The sequence below is a fragment of the Pongo abelii genome, chromosome 20 (assembly GCF_028885655.2).
Source record: "Pongo abelii isolate AG06213 chromosome 20, NHGRI_mPonAbe1-v2.0_pri, whole genome shotgun sequence".
Lineage (NCBI taxonomy): Eukaryota > Metazoa > Chordata > Mammalia > Primates > Hominidae > Pongo > Pongo abelii.
The window spans coordinates 63194462-63211449 of record NC_072005.2 but is presented as its reverse complement, the minus strand read 5'-3'; the positions used below and the strand labels follow the sequence as shown (position 1 = coordinate 63211449).

General features: G+C 42.2%; 1 protein-coding gene across 2 annotated transcripts in view; it reads right to left on the bottom strand.

Moving 5' to 3' along the window:
- The window catches only part of ZNF471 (zinc finger protein 471), a 39401-nt gene extending 23421 nt beyond the window's left edge, over positions 1 to 15980 (bottom strand). Inside the window, exons 1-2 of one of the 2 annotated variants that reach the window (XM_024237182.3) lie at positions 6855 to 15980; positions 958 to 1045 (exon numbers count right to left, since the gene is read on the bottom strand). In XM_024237182.3, coding sequence (XP_024092950.3) covers positions 958 to 1045; positions 6855 to 6958 — 192 coding nt within the window. In that variant the 5' untranslated portion in view covers positions 6959 to 15980. Of the gene's footprint in view, positions 1 to 957; positions 1046 to 6854 lie in introns of those variants that run through there. The other variant, XM_054539150.2, reaches the window with a different exon arrangement.
- Between the last annotated feature and the right edge of the window lie 1008 nt (positions 15981 to 16988).

Genomic DNA, 16988 nt, shown 5'->3' with positions numbered 1-16988 from the left:
CAATTAATGCCATTGTGCCAACTTGAAAAAATAAATCTCTGCCTCACTTATTATAAATTATACATTTAATGTAAAATTTTAATGTAAATTAAATGTAAAAATCTAATGTAAATTAAATTTAACATAAAAAGTTAATGTAATTTCAGCCCTACCATGATAGAAAACCACAAAAATCAAGTCTAAGCTTACCAGAAACTTAACTGTGAAGGATAAAACAAATCTTATAAGAAAAACAGGACCTAAAGGTAGACAAAAATTTCATCAACAAGACACGAAAAATCATTAACTTTGAAGGGAAGTAAGTATTTATGTATACACACAAAGGCATAACAGCTCTGAATGAGATACATGGTGAGAATAACTTCTTAAAATAACTGGGAATTAAGGGTGAAATCTGTTTTTAAATTTTGTACCATGTGAACATCTCACCTATTTAAATTTATAAAATTTGCAAAAATTAAGTAGAATAAAATTTTTCAGGTGAACAAATGAGGTTGGTAATTCATACTTAAAATGTAAAGAAAAACTTTTAAAGAATTTATCTTAAGGACATAATCAGAGATTTGGACAAAACTTCAGGTAGAGGAATAATTCCTGATGCATTCTATATATAGGAAATGCACTGCATGCACATTTAACCTGGAACCCAACTCACTAGTACTAACATATCCACATGTATATTCCATACAACATAAACCAAGTCTTTTCACAAGAGTCAGCACTAAATTTAAAATGTACACAAGGTGGGAAGAGGAATCTCAGAGGGACCTCCATGACTTTTTATACTAAGCTATTACTCACTCATTGGGTAATTAGAGTTAAAGACAGTGGCCCCTGAGAGAAGTGGGAACTAGGCTCCTGGACTGTTAATTAGGGAATTTTCAAAAGAAAAGAAGCATTACAAAGTCCTAAACAGCAAGACTGCCTTTCATGAAGAGAAAGAAAATATCAACTAACCTGGGGCATGACTTTTACTACTTCAACATTCATTTTTGCCTTCTCTTCTGGTCTTTCTCTTGAAGAACAGTGTCTTGAGAGGGCAAGGCTGAAGGAAGGGAAAGGTTAGAGAGAGATGAGGCCTTTGCTGCACTCCCAGAATGACTAGCCTAAAACTTTCTTCTTCTTCCCAGCTTTGGTTGATCCCATAACTGGGTATAAGCAACCTATGGCCAATGAAGGGCTATAACTCATAACTGGGTCTTTTGTTTTTCATGCTTGAGGTCCGAAATTTAATCTTTTTCAAAGAGCCACCTTTCCATTCAGATGTATTAGGTACTCTGCATAGATTAGATTATCTCGATTTATTTTTGAAATAATTCTATAAAATAGTCATTTCTTCTACTTTACAGGTAAAGGTGGAGCCATTCTCTTCTTGGGTCTCTGCTTCATGCTTTGAAAGTCTACTGTTGTATATCTAGAAAACCCCATTGTCTCAGCCCAAAATCTCCTTAAGCTGATAAGCAACTTCAGCAAAGTCTCAGGATACAAAATCAATGTACAAAAATCACAAGCATTCTTATACACCAATAACAGACAAACAGAGAGCCAAATCATGAGTGAACTCCCATTCACAATCGCTTCAAAGAGAATAAAATACTTAGGAATCCAACTTACGAGGGACGTGAAGGACCTCTTCAAGGAGAACTACAAACCACTGCTCAATGAAATAAGAGGATACAAACAAATGGAAGAACATTCCATGCTCATGGGTAGGAAAAATCAATATCGTGAAAATGGCCATACTGCCCAAGGTAATTTATAGATTCAATGCCATCCCCATCAAGCTACCAATGACTTTCTTCACAGAATTGGAAAAAACTACTTTAAAGTTCATATGGAACCAAAAAAGAGCCCGCATCGCCAAGTCAATCCTAAGCCAAAAGAACAAAGCTGGAGGCATCACGCTACCTGACTTCAAACTATACTACAAGGCTACAGTAACCAAAACAGCATGGTACTGGTACCAAAACAGAGACATAGATCAATGGAACAGAACAGAGCCCTCAGAAATAACGCCACATATCTACAACTATCTGATCTTTGACAAACCTGAGAAAAACAAGCAATGGGGAAAGGATTCCCTATTTAATAAATGGTGCTGGGAAAACTGGCTGGCCATATGTAGAAAGCTGAAACTGGATCCCTTCCTTACACCTTATACAAAAATTAATTCAAGATGGATTAAAGACTTAAACGTTAGACCTAAAACCATAAAAATCCTAGAAGAAAACCTAGGCATTACCATTCAGGACATAGGCATGGGCAAGGACTTCATGTCTAAAACACCAAAAGCAATGGCAACAAAAGCCAAAATTGACAAATGGGATCTAATTAAACTCAAGAGCTTCTGCACAGCAAAAGAAACTACCATCAGAGTGAACAGGCAACCTACAAAATGGGAGAAAATTTTCACAACCTACTCATCTGACAAAGGGCTAATATCCAGAATCTACAATGAACTCAAACAAATTTACAAGAAAAAAACAAACAACCCCATCAAAAAGTGGGCAAAGGACAGGAATAGACACTTCTCAAAAGAAGACATTTATGCAGCCAAAAAACACATGAAAAAATGCTCATCATCACTGGCCATCAGAGAAATGCAAATCAAAACCACAATGAGATACCATCTCACACCAGTTAGAATGGCAATCATTAAAAAGTCAGGAAACAACGGGTGCTGGAGAGGATGTGGAGAAATAGGAAGACTTTTACACTGTTGGTGGGACTGTAAACTAGTTCAACCATTGTGGAAGTCAGTGTGGCGATTCCTCAGGGATCTAGAACTAGAAATACCATTTGACCCAGCCATCCCATTACTGGGTATATACCCAAAGGACTATAAATCATGCTGCTATAAAGACACATGCACACGTATGTTTATTGCGGCACTATTCACAATAGCAAAGACTTGGAACCAACCCAAATGTCCAACAATGATAGACTGGATTAAGAAAATGTGGCACATATACACCATGGAATACTATGCAGCCATAAAAAATGATGAGTTCATGTCCATTTTAGGGACATGGATGAAACTGGAAATCATCATTCTCAGTAAACTATCGCAAGGACAAAAAACCAAACACCGCATGTTGTCACTCATAGATGGGAATTGAACAACGAGAACACAAGGACACAGGAAGGGGAACATCACACTCTGGGGACTGTTGTGGGGTCGGGGGAGTGGGGAGGGATAGCATTAGGAGATATACCTAATGCTAAATGACGAGTTAATGGGTGTAACACACCAGCATGGCACATGTATACGTATGTAACTAACCTGCACATTGTGCACATGTACCCTAAAACTTAAAGTATAATAAAAAAAAAAAAAGAAGAAGAAAGTCTACTGTTTGAAAATCTGGCTCCTTTCTGGGCCAGATGGATGGGGTTTTTGGGGAAAAAAAAAAAAAAAGAAAAAGGAAAATCTGACTCCCAAATGCCACCAGAGGCCAGGGTTATCCTCCTTCTTCACTCAATCCCCACCACTGCATCCCTGCCCCGCCCCCTGGCAATGTTTCACTTTCCTCACCCTGAAACGATGGAACCTTTAGCACTCAATTCTGCCACTTTCACTCTCACCACTGTCCCAGCCCCTTGATTACCCTCCTGTCACACAGAACTGAGGGTGTCTCCTGCTTCAGTTAGGAGCTTCAGTCACCCCAGCTTTTGCTTCTTACTGAAACCCCTGGACTGGGGACAGGAATTCTATTCCACGTTTCCTATCCCGGCAACACACAATTCCAAATAGCCACACTCATAAAGAATCCAATCCTATCAATCTTCCAAGTAGTCTCCATACACAGCAGTCACACAGGGCCACAATTACGGGTATACAGGGTGACATACAGACACTAACACAGGTTTCGTGGTCACACGGAGGACACAATCACAAGCACCCCAAAACAAACACATATACACAGTCACATTTCCATTGTCTGAGGACGTGAATATAAGCACACATGGAGATTCACCAACACCTTCACACATACCCCCAATCTTACTTCTCTCACACACACAGCTCACTGTCCCTTATCTCTGTCTCACTCACACGTGCATGCTTCACAGCCTCACAGAGGTTATATTTGTAAAGCCTTTTGGATAACACACCATGGTTCACATAGTGTCTTTCTCACCCATTTTGGTCTCTCACACAACCACATCACTAGTCTTTCTCTCCCTCTTTCACACATACAAACATGATGGTCTCTCATACATACACATTCAATGGTATCTTTCAAAGAGGCCTCAGTTACTCAAATGCTCCAGTGTCTCACACAGATACACAAACACACTCTGATCTCTCATATTCCAACTGCTTTATCTCACGCACACAAAATACATACTGGTTGCTCTCACTCCTATCTTTTTCATACTGTGATACACCCTCTCACAACCTACCAGGCCAGACAGAGACATACTCTAGTCTCTCACATACCCATTGGTCTCTCACACACTCACACCAACATACCCCAGTCTCTCTCAATCACTGAACTCTCAGTCTAGTCTCTTGCTTTTACTCAGACACACACATGATCTTTTCTCAGACTCCAGGGAGCCTCATAGTTGTTAATCTTTCACACAGGCACATCTATTTCTCTCACACATTGATATACCCTGGTCTCACACTCTGGATTCTCACAATCCAGTCCCTGATAACACACTCAGGTGACAAAGAGGAAAAATAAACTGTTTCTCCTACTCTACTCACACAACACAAAACAGTTCTAAGACCAGATGTGTGGGGGTCTACACACACACACACACACACACACACACCAGGCAAGCAATAAATTCTTCAGTGAATACCAGGTGGGTGACCTCTAGGGCAACCCAATTCTGACACTATCTACCTGGAGATAGCATAAGATCCCACAGGTTGAGGGCTCAGCCCTACAAAATTGCTCCCCACTTCCAATGCCAGTTGCAAACCCCAGGTTGTTTTACTTGTGCTTCTGACTAGCTATAAATCAGGGTTCCTATGACCCCCTCCTTGCATTCAATTAATTTGCTAGGGCAGCTCACAGAACTTAGGGAAACACATTTGTAATAATAAAGGATATTACAAAGGATGCAGGTGAAGAAATGCATAGGACAAGGTTATATAGGAAGAGGCTCATCCTACAGGAACCTCCAGTGTTCAGCTATCTGGAAGTTTGATGAACCCAGTCCTTTTGGGTTTTTATGGAAGCTTCATAATGTAGGTATGACTGGTTAAATCACTGACCACTGACGATCAGTTTAACCTGTGGCTCCCTTTCCTTTCCCTGGAGACTGAGGATGGGGCAGGTAATCCCAACCCTCTAATCCTGCCTAGATTGTTCTGGTGACCAGCCCTTACCATGATCAACCTACAGGCTGCCAGCCCACCAATCATTAGAATGCAAAAAGACACTTAACACTTTGGAGATTCCAAGGATCTTAGAAGTCGCAAGCCAGGAAACATAACTTTGTCCCATACTTTGATCGTCTCCCTCTCTCTCACAAACTCTTAACAACATACCCTAGTCTCACTCTTTGGACTCTCACAGTTTAGTCTCTTTCTCTCTCTCATACACACACACCAGCCTCTCAAGGAGCCTCACATAATGACTGGTCTTTCACACACAGCCACATGGTCTCTCGCTATGTTGTCTCTCTCTCACTCACTGGTCTCACGCTATGTTGTCTCTCACACACACACGAACACACCCTGGTCTCACACTCTGGTCTCTCTCTGTCTGTCAGACACACATACCACGGCCTCACACACTGACGGGTCTTTCACCCAAAACACCCATTTCTCACACTCACTGGTCTCCCTTTCACACATTAACACACCACAGTCTCACACTCTGTTCTTGCAGTCTAGTCTCGCATACATGGTGATTCTTCTCTCTCTCGCACACACACCGACCGACCGGCCTTTCATACACACAGGCACACGCCCATCTCTCACACTCACTGGTCTCTCACACTCCATCCAGCCCATCTCACTCTCTCAAACGAATACATCCTGGTCTCACGCTCTGGACACCTGGTCTGTTACACACTTACACACCCACACACCTCGCAACCTCTCACTGAGCTTCACACGCTCTCTTTCAAATGCAGGCACATCCCTCTCTCTCTCACACTCACTGGTCTCTCACACTGGCCCGTCTCGCTCTGTCACACACGAATATACCCTGGTCTCACACTCTGGACTCTCGGTCATACACACACACACACACACAGAAACCGCACCCTCTCATGGAGCCTCACACGCTGACCGATCTTTTACACACAGGCACACCCCCATCTCTCCCACAGCTCACTCCAGTGGTCCCGCCGCCCCAAGCCGCCCCGAACGCCCAGCAGCCCCGAGCCGCGGCCTCCGCCCCGCAGACTCGAGTACGCGCGCCGCGCTGGCCTCTGGGAAATGTAGTCGTCCTGGGGACAGACGACGCGGCTGGGCCTTCGCGACCCGCGTCGGAGCCGCCCGCCTCGCCTGCCCTTCCTCGCCCAGCCCTCGAGCTCGGTCTCCCAAACCACCCAAAACAAACCCCCGGCCTCGTCTGGCACCCAGACGCTCTCATCCGAAGGACTCTGTGAGTCGACGCTGGAACCCCCATCGCGCAGGCGCCAGCCTCTCTCCAGGGGTCGGACAAGAAGGGCAGAGACAAGGCGTGGCCTAGCGTTGAGCGGATTGTCCTCCGGCTGCTGAGGGAGTGAGAGGGACCTTAGAGCAGAGCGGGCGGTGCCTGCGCAGTGCGTGATTATGCGAGCCGGGCGTGGCCCAGGGTTCCGGCGGGTAAGAGCAGGACTGTGCGCAGGCGCAAAGATTGCGCTCTCCCCCTCTCCTCGCCTAGACCAGAAGCGACCCTAGTTACCAGTTCCTGGGGCCTGGGAGGGAAACGCGCGACGGCTGAGCCTTCGGTGTGAGTACGTGTGGGGCTTTGTGACGCTGTCTGTGCCTCTGTGATCGCGATGTCATTCAGAGCGCGGCCTTCTGTGCCAGTCCGTGGGAGTGTGATTATCTTTCTGTGTTAAGCTTATTTTGGAATAAGAACAGCGACGAGGAACTCCAACCGTGTTGTGACTCTGGCAAATTAATACCTCTTTCAGCTGCAAATGGGAATGTCACTGATCAGAGGCAGTGAATAACGCGACGTTTTTGGAACCAATCTGCTAGGCTTGAACCGCGTTCCGCCCCTTAACAAAATGGAAATGCTCCCTGTTTTAGGGGACTAGCCCTGACTAGGAGAAATGTAGAATTAGTATTGGAAGGTGAGACAAATAAGGGAAGCAATTCAGGGGGATACAGCAGAGACAAAAAAAATCCCTGCCCTCCTATTATGTAATTTACTTTGAAGCGGAGAGAGACAAGCCACAAATTCATGAGTTAGATAAACAGTCTGATGAACAGTAAAAAGGGCTATGGAGAAATATAACTCAGAGAAGGTTGTATCGTATACATTTTTTCTGTTGTCTCTTATAATGTCTTAACATCTCAAAAAAAACCCTTCCGCAGCAGACACCAGGCAGGTGACCGCTACTACAATTCAGTTCTGACGCTACCTGGAGAACATCAGATCCTACAGGTTAGACAGCTCAGTCCCACAAGACTGTCCCCCCACTTCCCATGCCAATTCCAAACTCCAGATTGTTGTACCTGTGTTTCTGAGAGATTTGCTATAAATTGGGGCTCCCACAACCGGTTCCTTGGGTTCCATTAGTTTGCTAGAGCAGCTCACAGAACTCAGGGAAACATTTATGTTTACTGGTTTATTATAAAAGATATTTTAAAGGATACAAATAAATAGCCAGATGAAGAGACATGTAGGGCAAGGTCTGAGAGAATCCCTAGTGCAGAACTTCTGTGCCCGTGGAGTTGGAGTGCACCACCCTCCCAGCACAAGGATGTGTTTTTGTCTACCTTCTTGAAAGCTGCTTGAACTCAGGCCTTTTTGGTTTTCAAGGAGGTTTCATTATGTAGATGTGATTGATTAAATCATTGGCCACTGGCGATCAACTTAATTTTCAGCCTCTCTCTTTTCCCAGAAGTAGAGGGTGGAGCTGTGAGTTCCAGTCCTCTGAGCACATGGCTGTTTCCTCTGGCAACCAGCCACCACTCCCCCCAAATATTGGGATTATCTTGTGAGTTTCCAAAAATCACCTCATTAACATAAACTCATGTGTGGTTGAAATACTGTCTTTCACCTTTATGGCTCTGGAGCTGTTCTGGAACTTTTTCAGGAACCAAGAACAAAAGGCCAGATATTTTAACAAAAGATACTTTATTGCTGTAGTCATTTAGGAAATTAAAAGGGCTGTAGGAACTGTGAGCCATGAACTGTACCTCTCTTTCTAACTCCACATTCAGTGATGTCATATTGGTAGATTGAAATCAAAGAGAATAAAATACCTAGGAATCCAACTTACAAGGGACGTGAAGGCCCTCTTCAAGGAGAACTACAAACCACTGCTCAATGAAATAAAGGAGGATACAAAGAAATGGAAGAACATTCCATGCTCATGGGTAGGAAGAATCAATATCGTGAAAATGGCCATACTGCCCAAGGTAATTTATAGATTCAATGCCATCCCCATCAAGCTACCAATGACTTTCTTCACAGAATTGGAAAAAACTACTTTAAAGTTCATATGGAACCAAAAAAGAGCCCGCATCGCCAAGTCAATCCTAAGCCAAAAGAACAAAGCTGGAGGCATCACGCTACCTGACTTCAAACTATACTACAAGGCTACAGTAACCAAAACAGCATGGTACTGGTACCAAAACAGAGATACAGATCAATGAAACAGAACAGAGCCCTCAGAAATAACGCCGCATATCTACAACTATCTGATCTTTGACAAACCTGAGAAAAACAAGCAATGGGGAAAGGATTCCCTATTTAATAAATGGTGCTGGGAAAACTGGCTAGCCATATGTAGAAAGCTGAAACTGGATCCCTTCCTTACACCTTATACAAAAATTAATTCAAGATGGATTAAAGACTTAAACGTTAGACCTAAAACCATAAAAACCCTAGAAGAAAACCTAGGCATTACCATTCAGGACATAGGCATGGGCAAGGACTTCATGTCTAAAACACCAAAAGCAATGGCAACAAAAGCCAAAATTGACAAATGGGATCTAATTAAACTCAAGAGCTTCTGCACAGCAAAAGAAACTACCATCAGAGTGAACAGGCAACCTACAAAATGGGAGAAAATTTTCACAACCTACTCATCTGACAAAGGGCTAATATCCAGAATCTACAATGAACTCAAACAAATTTACAAGAAAAAAACAAACAACCCCATCAAAAAGTGGGCAAAGGACAATGAACAGACACTTCTCAAAAGAAGACATTTATGCAGCCAAAAAACACATGAAAAAATGCTCATCATCACTGGCCATCAGAGAAATGCAAATCAAAACCACAATGAGATACCATCTCACACCAGTTAGAATGGCAATCATTAAAAAGTCAGGAAACAACGGGTGCTGGAGAGGATGTGGAGAAATAGGAAGACTTTTACACTGTTGGTGGGACTGTAAACTAGTTCAACCATTGTGGAAGTCAGTGTGGCGATTCCTCAGGGATCTAGAACTAGAAATACCATTTGACCCAGCCATCCCATTACTGGGTATATACCCAAAGGACTATAAATCATGCTGCTATAAAGACACATGCACACGTATGTTTATTGCGGCACTATTCACAATAGCAAAGACTTGGAACCAACCCAAATGTCCAACAATGATAGACTGGATTAAGAAAATGTGGCACATATACACCATGGAATACTATGGAGCCATAAAAAATGATGAGCTCATGTCCTTTGTAGGGACACGGATGAAACTGGAAATCATCATTCTCAGTAAACCATCGCAAGGACGAAAAACCAAACACCGCATGTTCTCACTCATAGGTGGGACTTCAACAATGAGAACACAAGGACACAGGAAGGGGAACATCACACTCTGGGGACTGTTGCAGGGTTGGGGGAGGGGGGAGGGATAGCATTAGGAGATATACCTAATGCTAAATGATGAGTTAATGGGTACAGCACACCAGCATGGCACATGTATACATATGTAACTAACTTGCACATTGTGCACATGAACCCTAAAACTTAAAGTATAATAAAAATAAAATAATAAAAAAGAAATCCACCACAAGGGGACTATTTACAGTATGGAAATACAGTCTACATTGCTAAAGGATGAAGATACATACTGAGAAATGGGTTCTTAGGCAATTTCCTAAGAACCTTGTTGTGCAAACATCATAGAGTGTACTTACACAAACCTAGATGGTGTAGCCTACTACACACCCACACTCACTCAGACTGGGACAACTTAGACATACCAGTTAACTTATTGTGCACATCTTTGGGATGTGGGAGGAATCTGGAGTACCCAGAGAAAACCCATGGAGACATGGCGAGACTAGTCAGATTGCATTGGGACCCACCCTAACGACCTCATTTTAACTTAATTAACTCTGTAAAAATCCTGTCTCCAAATACAGTCACATTCTGAGGTACTGGGAGTTAGGACTTCAACATTCAAAATTTGGGGCAGACAAAATTCAACCAGTAACAAGAGATTATTTTGATTCTTCTGTCCTCATTCATCCCACCAAGGAAGTAAGGGATATTTCCATTATCATGCTTTATATTAAATTATCATTCCATTACATATATAATGTTTTCTTTATCTAATTTTTACTTTATATATACCACATTTTTGTTCATGGGCCATCAAAGGTATTATCTCACGTAATTCTTGTAAAAATAAAATTGAATAACTAACTTTACAGTTGAAGATTTAAACAATAAGGGACTTTTTCCAAAGCCACATATCTAATAAGTTTCAGAGGTATTACTCTTATTCAAGTTTCTTCTTTCCAAATTCAGAACTCTTTCCATCCTGTAACAGTGCACTATTTTTAAGCTTAACTCCTTTCTGAAGAATATTAAATTTAACAACAGCGTTGGTGACCTGGTGAATTTGGATTACAAAATAATTTCTAGGACAGAATATGATATTCTCAACTTTTGGAACTTCAGGTGAGAGTTGACCAGTTTTCCCCACAGGCTCCATATGGTCGTTATTTGTTTAGAATTGGAAATGGCCTTGTATGACACTGGATCCAACTTATCCTAGCTTGGGGTCAGCTTTATTAATTCAAACAAACTCTTTTTTGTTTGTTTTGAGAAAATGCAAAGTTTGTTTAATCTCTTCAGGTTTCACAACCAGTGGCAGCATAGTGAGTTTATTCACGCCATCATGTTGAATTTTATAAAAGAATCTTACATATGGTTGACTGCTAACATCTACTTGCTTAGTCCCTGAGATGTGCTTATATGGGATAGAGTAGGAATTCCTACAAAAAGAAAGAGAGGTCTGAAAGATAAAATTTCCTGGAGTAGCACTGAGTCGGAGTCTCTGGCAGAATCCCAACAAACTCACAGTTCCTGATTTACAGCCCAGGGATTCTTAAACAGTGGTGCCCAAGTGTAATAACATCATTTGATGGTCCAAACATTAGTTAGCCTCTTCCCTGCCTTATAATGTTCTTCAGGGCAGAAATGACCCGTATCTTATCCTCTGTTCCTTCTACAGTGTCTAAGTAGATGTCAAGCACATAGTGGGTTCTCAATACATTTTGTTAAATGAATGAATTAAAGAAGGACAAGCTATAGCCAAAACTTTAATAGGAGTTTGATGTTTTTTGCCTTTTGCAAGAATCTTGAAGCAAGAAGAATGGATACATTTATTCTTATTATCTCTTTTTTTCATTTAAGATTGTTTACCTAGTGAGAAATCCCAGAGATGTAGTTACTTTTGGTTATTATTTCTGGAGAATAATGAGGATAGTCAAAAATACGGAGTCATTTAAATAATATTTGGAATGGTTTCTTCAAGGATACGGTGAGTCTGACTCTAAATATGGGTTCTTGGCCAGGTGCAGTGGCTCACACCTGTAATCCTAGCACTTCGGGAGGTTGAGCTGGGAGGACTGCTTGAGCTCAGGAGTTTGAGACTGGCCTGGGCAAAATGGCAAGACCTCGTCTCTTCTAAAAATCAAAAAAATTAGCTGGACATGCTGGCCCATGCCTGCAATCCCAGCTACTCAGGTGGCTGAAGTGGGAGGATTGCTAGAGCCCAGGAATTCAAGGCTGCAGTGAACCATAGTCACACCACTGCACTCCAGCCTGGGCAATACAGCAAGACCCTGTCTCAAAAAAAAAAACAATGGATTCTTCCAGGTGCGGTGGCTCACGCCTGTAATCCCAGCACTTTGGGAGGCCAAGGCAGGAGGATCACCTGAGGTCGGGAGTTCGAGACCAGCCTGACCAACATGGAGAAACCCTGTCTCTACTAAAAATACAAAATTAGCAGGGCGTTGGTGGCTCATGCCTGTAAACCCAGCTATGGGAGGCTGAGGCAGGAGAATCGCCTGAATCCGGGAGGCAGAGGTTGTGGTGAGCCGAGATCACGCCACTGAACTCCAGCCTGGGCAGCAAAAGCGAAACTCTGTCTCAAAAAAAAAAAGGATTCTTGAAGGGGTAGTGAAGTTTCTGCACCTCAGCAGGTATTACTGTCTCACAGTTTAAACGAATGTTGCCATCCAAACTTCTAAGTGTTGTTAAATATCCGATACCTCCAGTTAGCAACAGAAGCTCTGTCAACGTGCTTTGTCCATCCAAATTATTCTAAGTACTATGAACATTAAAAAAGATAACTTATGACATTCAAAATAAGAGAAGTGTAATTCACACTACACTGAGATACCATTTCTTACCTATCATACTGAGAAGTGTATTCATTTTTTTATCTCTGCTGTAACAAATTACCACAAACATAGCAGTTAAAGCAAAACAAAACAAAAAAAATTATCTTACGTTGTGTAGTTCAGAATTCCAAAATATACTTTATGAGCTAAAATTAATGTCTGGGACTAGCTGCCTGCCATTCCTGAGGCTCCAGGGGAGAATCTACTTCTTGCCTTTGCTGGCTTCAAGAGCAGTGGTCCTCAACCTTTTTGGAACCAGGGATGGGTTTTCTGGAAGATGGGTGGGGCAATGGTTTCAGGGTGAAACTGTTCCACTTCAGGTCATCAAGCATTAGTTAGATTCTCATAAGAAGCGTGCAACCTAGATCCCTCACATGCGTAGTTCACAATAGGGTTCACGCTCCGGTGAGAATATGCTGCCACTGATCTCACAGGCAGCAGAGCTCAGGCGGTGACGTTCGCTCACTGCTCAACTCCTTCTGTGTGGCCTGGTTTCTAACAGGTCACAGACTGGTGCCGGTCTGCGGCCCAGGGGTTGGGGACTCCTGTTCTATAGGCTGCCCTCATTTCTTGTCACAAGGCTGCGTCTCTCTTGTCATCAGGTCTCCTTTGCTTCTTACACTTCAGCCTCCCTCTTATAATGACCCGTGTGATTACAGTGCCTTCACCTGAATAGTCCATGGTGTTCTCCCTGTTTGAAGATCCTTTAATCACATTGGCAAAGTTATTTTTGCCATGAAAAGTAACAAATGCACAGATTTTGAGATTAAGACATGGACATCTTTGGTGTTGAGAGCGGTGGGGAGGCTCCTTCCTACCACACAGCTAGCATTCAAATTATTCAAATCACTCTAGTGGAGAGACCCTGGGTAGACAGGTATACTCATATGTTGGTGGTTAGAAGGAAAATAACACAAGTCTGTGTAGGATAAGTTTGCAAATTCTCACATTCTAACACTTATATTTACATTTTCATGCAGAATTCCCCCTTCTCCAATGAAAAAAGTATACAAGCAAAACCACGAAAAAGGTAGATTTACAAAACTATTCAAATGTTCCTTATTTGTAATAGCAAAAAAAAACCAAAATTCCCACCGACAATATCCTGGAACAGTACCCAACTTACAACAAGAATAAGGAATACTGCCACACCACTGCAGAGTGGCCTCTAGGATCCACTGTTAACTTAAAAAGATTAAGGTATGGAACAAAGTTTGTGACTATTCTACCAATGAACCAAGACAGAGGACAACCCAGAAGACTGCACAGGGAGAGCAGAGCTGGCACAGCTTGGAGTCAGGGTTGGGAGTCAGGTGTGGTCAAGACATGAAGCTACTAACATCTGTATGGTCGATATCATGGACAGCCTTAAATACAGAATTAAGGAGCCTGGCTTTTAACCTGTATTCCGAGTTTTAAAAAATACTGTTTCTGACAAGTACTCTCAGATTTTGGAAGTCGAATTTTTATAAAAGATATTTTAAAGGTTGTAATGCCCCCGCCCCAAATTTAAAACACCTGTTCTAGTTTTGTCAGCTTATCCAAGTCTTTGGCATCTTGCAAGGTTCCCCGATGAACCCATGGAGTATCCATATTTTTAACTACTTCAATTTTGGTATAGCAGCATGGCATGGCCCCAAGGTCCATGATCTTGCATGTTCCTGCATAAATGTTCTCCTTTCAGAGCTCCAAGTGTCTGCATTCAAACAGTGATTAACCAACTTTTTACTAGCTGTTTTTCAGCAGAAAGATGACATAACTTCTATGAGCCTCAGTTTTCTTATTTTTCAAATGGGAATTGGGACTGTATTCATCGAAATAGCGCTGAGACCCCTTCCATGAATAAAAATAATGTAGTATCTTCAGTGTAAGATGAAAAACAAGTCTTCATTTTGGTTTTTGAAGATCTTGGAGTTTATTATCTATATCAGGTTGAACACATCACTTGGTTATTAGAACGTTAGATTGTGTCCACAATCAGAGCTCCTATTGGATTATTCCAAACCCTGAGTTGCAGGCAACATTAGACATGACAAGGAATTCAAGCAAAAGGGAAACAGAAAACACTGTGCTTTTTCAATGAATCCAGTGTAAGAATTGAGCTCCACCTTTTTCAGGAATAGCTGGAATTGCGGAATCAAACAGAAGTCCCTACATCTCTGCAGTTTTCTGCTTGAATGTTTCGTTTTCTAGGTCTCAGTGTAAGTTTCTATTATTTTGTGCCCACATGACCTGAATGTGACCTGACCATTTTTGAGTATGAGGAATTCGATTTTATTGTCCAGATATACAGAGAGAAACAACAAGTTCACTGTTGATACAAAGAGCAAAAATGTCAAGAGAAGAGGCACTGGTGTGCATATGTCAGATGCCCCACTCTGCAAAAATCAATAATATCTAAGTAATAAGATTCCTCAGGACATGACCCTTCCAGCCACAGTCATCTTAAGAGAGTAAAAACGTGAGGGGAAAACTCCTGATAACATGTGCTGTCCCAGAGGTTTGTGTGGGTGGAAGATAAACTAAAGATACATGTTTGCTGCAGTTAAGTACATCATTTTCTGGCATAGCAGAAAGTAGCCAGATTCACAGTAGAAAGGACAAAGTCATTGACTCTAAATTAGAGGATATTTAAGTTTAGCTCCTACATTGCTACCTGTATTCTCTTTGCAATTCGCAATCTATTTCATCACAGACAGAAGTGAGACTCATCTTCAATACTGTATCTCACACAACACCCACTGCTCTGCATTGAGGCTGTAAAGGCAGAATTCTATTTCTAATGCAAATGAGGGAAACAGGAAAAGAATACATGTGTGTAAACGGTTAAGTAATACTGTTCAGGACAATTGCAATGGGGGAGAGAGAGTGAACTCAACTCCCCAATATAGCAACAACAGTTGGTTTTGTAGCCAACTGTAAGAGTAAGGGGGTCAGTGGGTGGGAAATCACAAACAGGAACTTCATTAGGTATTAAGGGTAGAATCCTGCTAAAGGCAGGCCAAGGACTGAGACATTAAGGGTGGAAGATGAGGAACCTGATCAAGGATAAGGGAATTCTCACTAAACCTACTTAACAGGATTCTTGCTAAAACTGGGTACAGCAAGGATGGACACAGAAATCCAAGGTCCGGGCCTACTCAAGAAGAGGGCTCAGGGATGCCTAAGAAAAGTCTGGTTGAGGAGAGGTCCGGGGCTCAGGAGGACTTACCAGCTCTACCGGAGGAGAAGCTTGAACTCAGTGGGGCTTCAATGGGCCCCTGCTGGTACCTTAGCTCCGGTTTCTGGCAACTCCTTCGGGGTCCTGAGTCTTCTCTGAGGCCCCACATGTTTGGGCGCCAGATTATTGTCGACGAAAGGAGTCAGACTCTGTAAAATATTTTAAGAGATTTATTCTGAGTCAAATATGAGTGACCATGGCTCATGACACAGCCCTCAGGAGGTCTTGAGAACAGGTGCCCAAGGTGGTTGAGGTACAGCTTGATTTTACAGACTTTTAGGGAGGCATGAGACATCAATCAAATACATTTAGGAAATACATTGTTTTGGTTCAGAAAGGCAGGACAATTCAGAGTGGCGGCTTCCAGGCTATAGGTAAATTTAAACATTTTTCTGGTTGACAATTGGTTGAGTTTATCTGAACACCTGGGATCAATAGAAAGGAATGTTCAGGATAACATAAAGGATCGTGGAGACCAAATTTTATTGTGCAGAGGAAGTTCTCAGCAGACTTCAGAGAGAGAGAGCAGGTTGTAAAATGTTTCTTATCAAGCCCAAAAGGGTACCTGGCTCTTAGTTGATTATCTCCTGGATCTGGAAAGAAAGGAAGGAAAACAACGGGGAAAGGAGATTCTCTATAGGATGTGGATTTCTCCCAACAGAGACTTTGCAGGGCAATTTCAAGGTGTGGCAAAGAAATATATTTTGGGGTTAAATGTTTTTTCCTGGTCTCATAATGTTATGCCAGAATTAGATTGAAAAGTAACTCATGATGTGTAGGGTCAAATAAAACTCATCTGATGAGAATTTATGGTTGTAGGGCATGACTCCTTAGATCCCTTAGGTAGGAATTTGGGCAACATAAAAAAAATCAGAGCTTAGTCCTCATAGCGTAGCATAAAAGTCTATTTCTTTCTTTTTTTTTTTTTTTTGAGACAGAGTCTCCCTCTGTCACCCAGGCTGGAGTGCAGTGGCGCAATCTCAGCTCCCTGA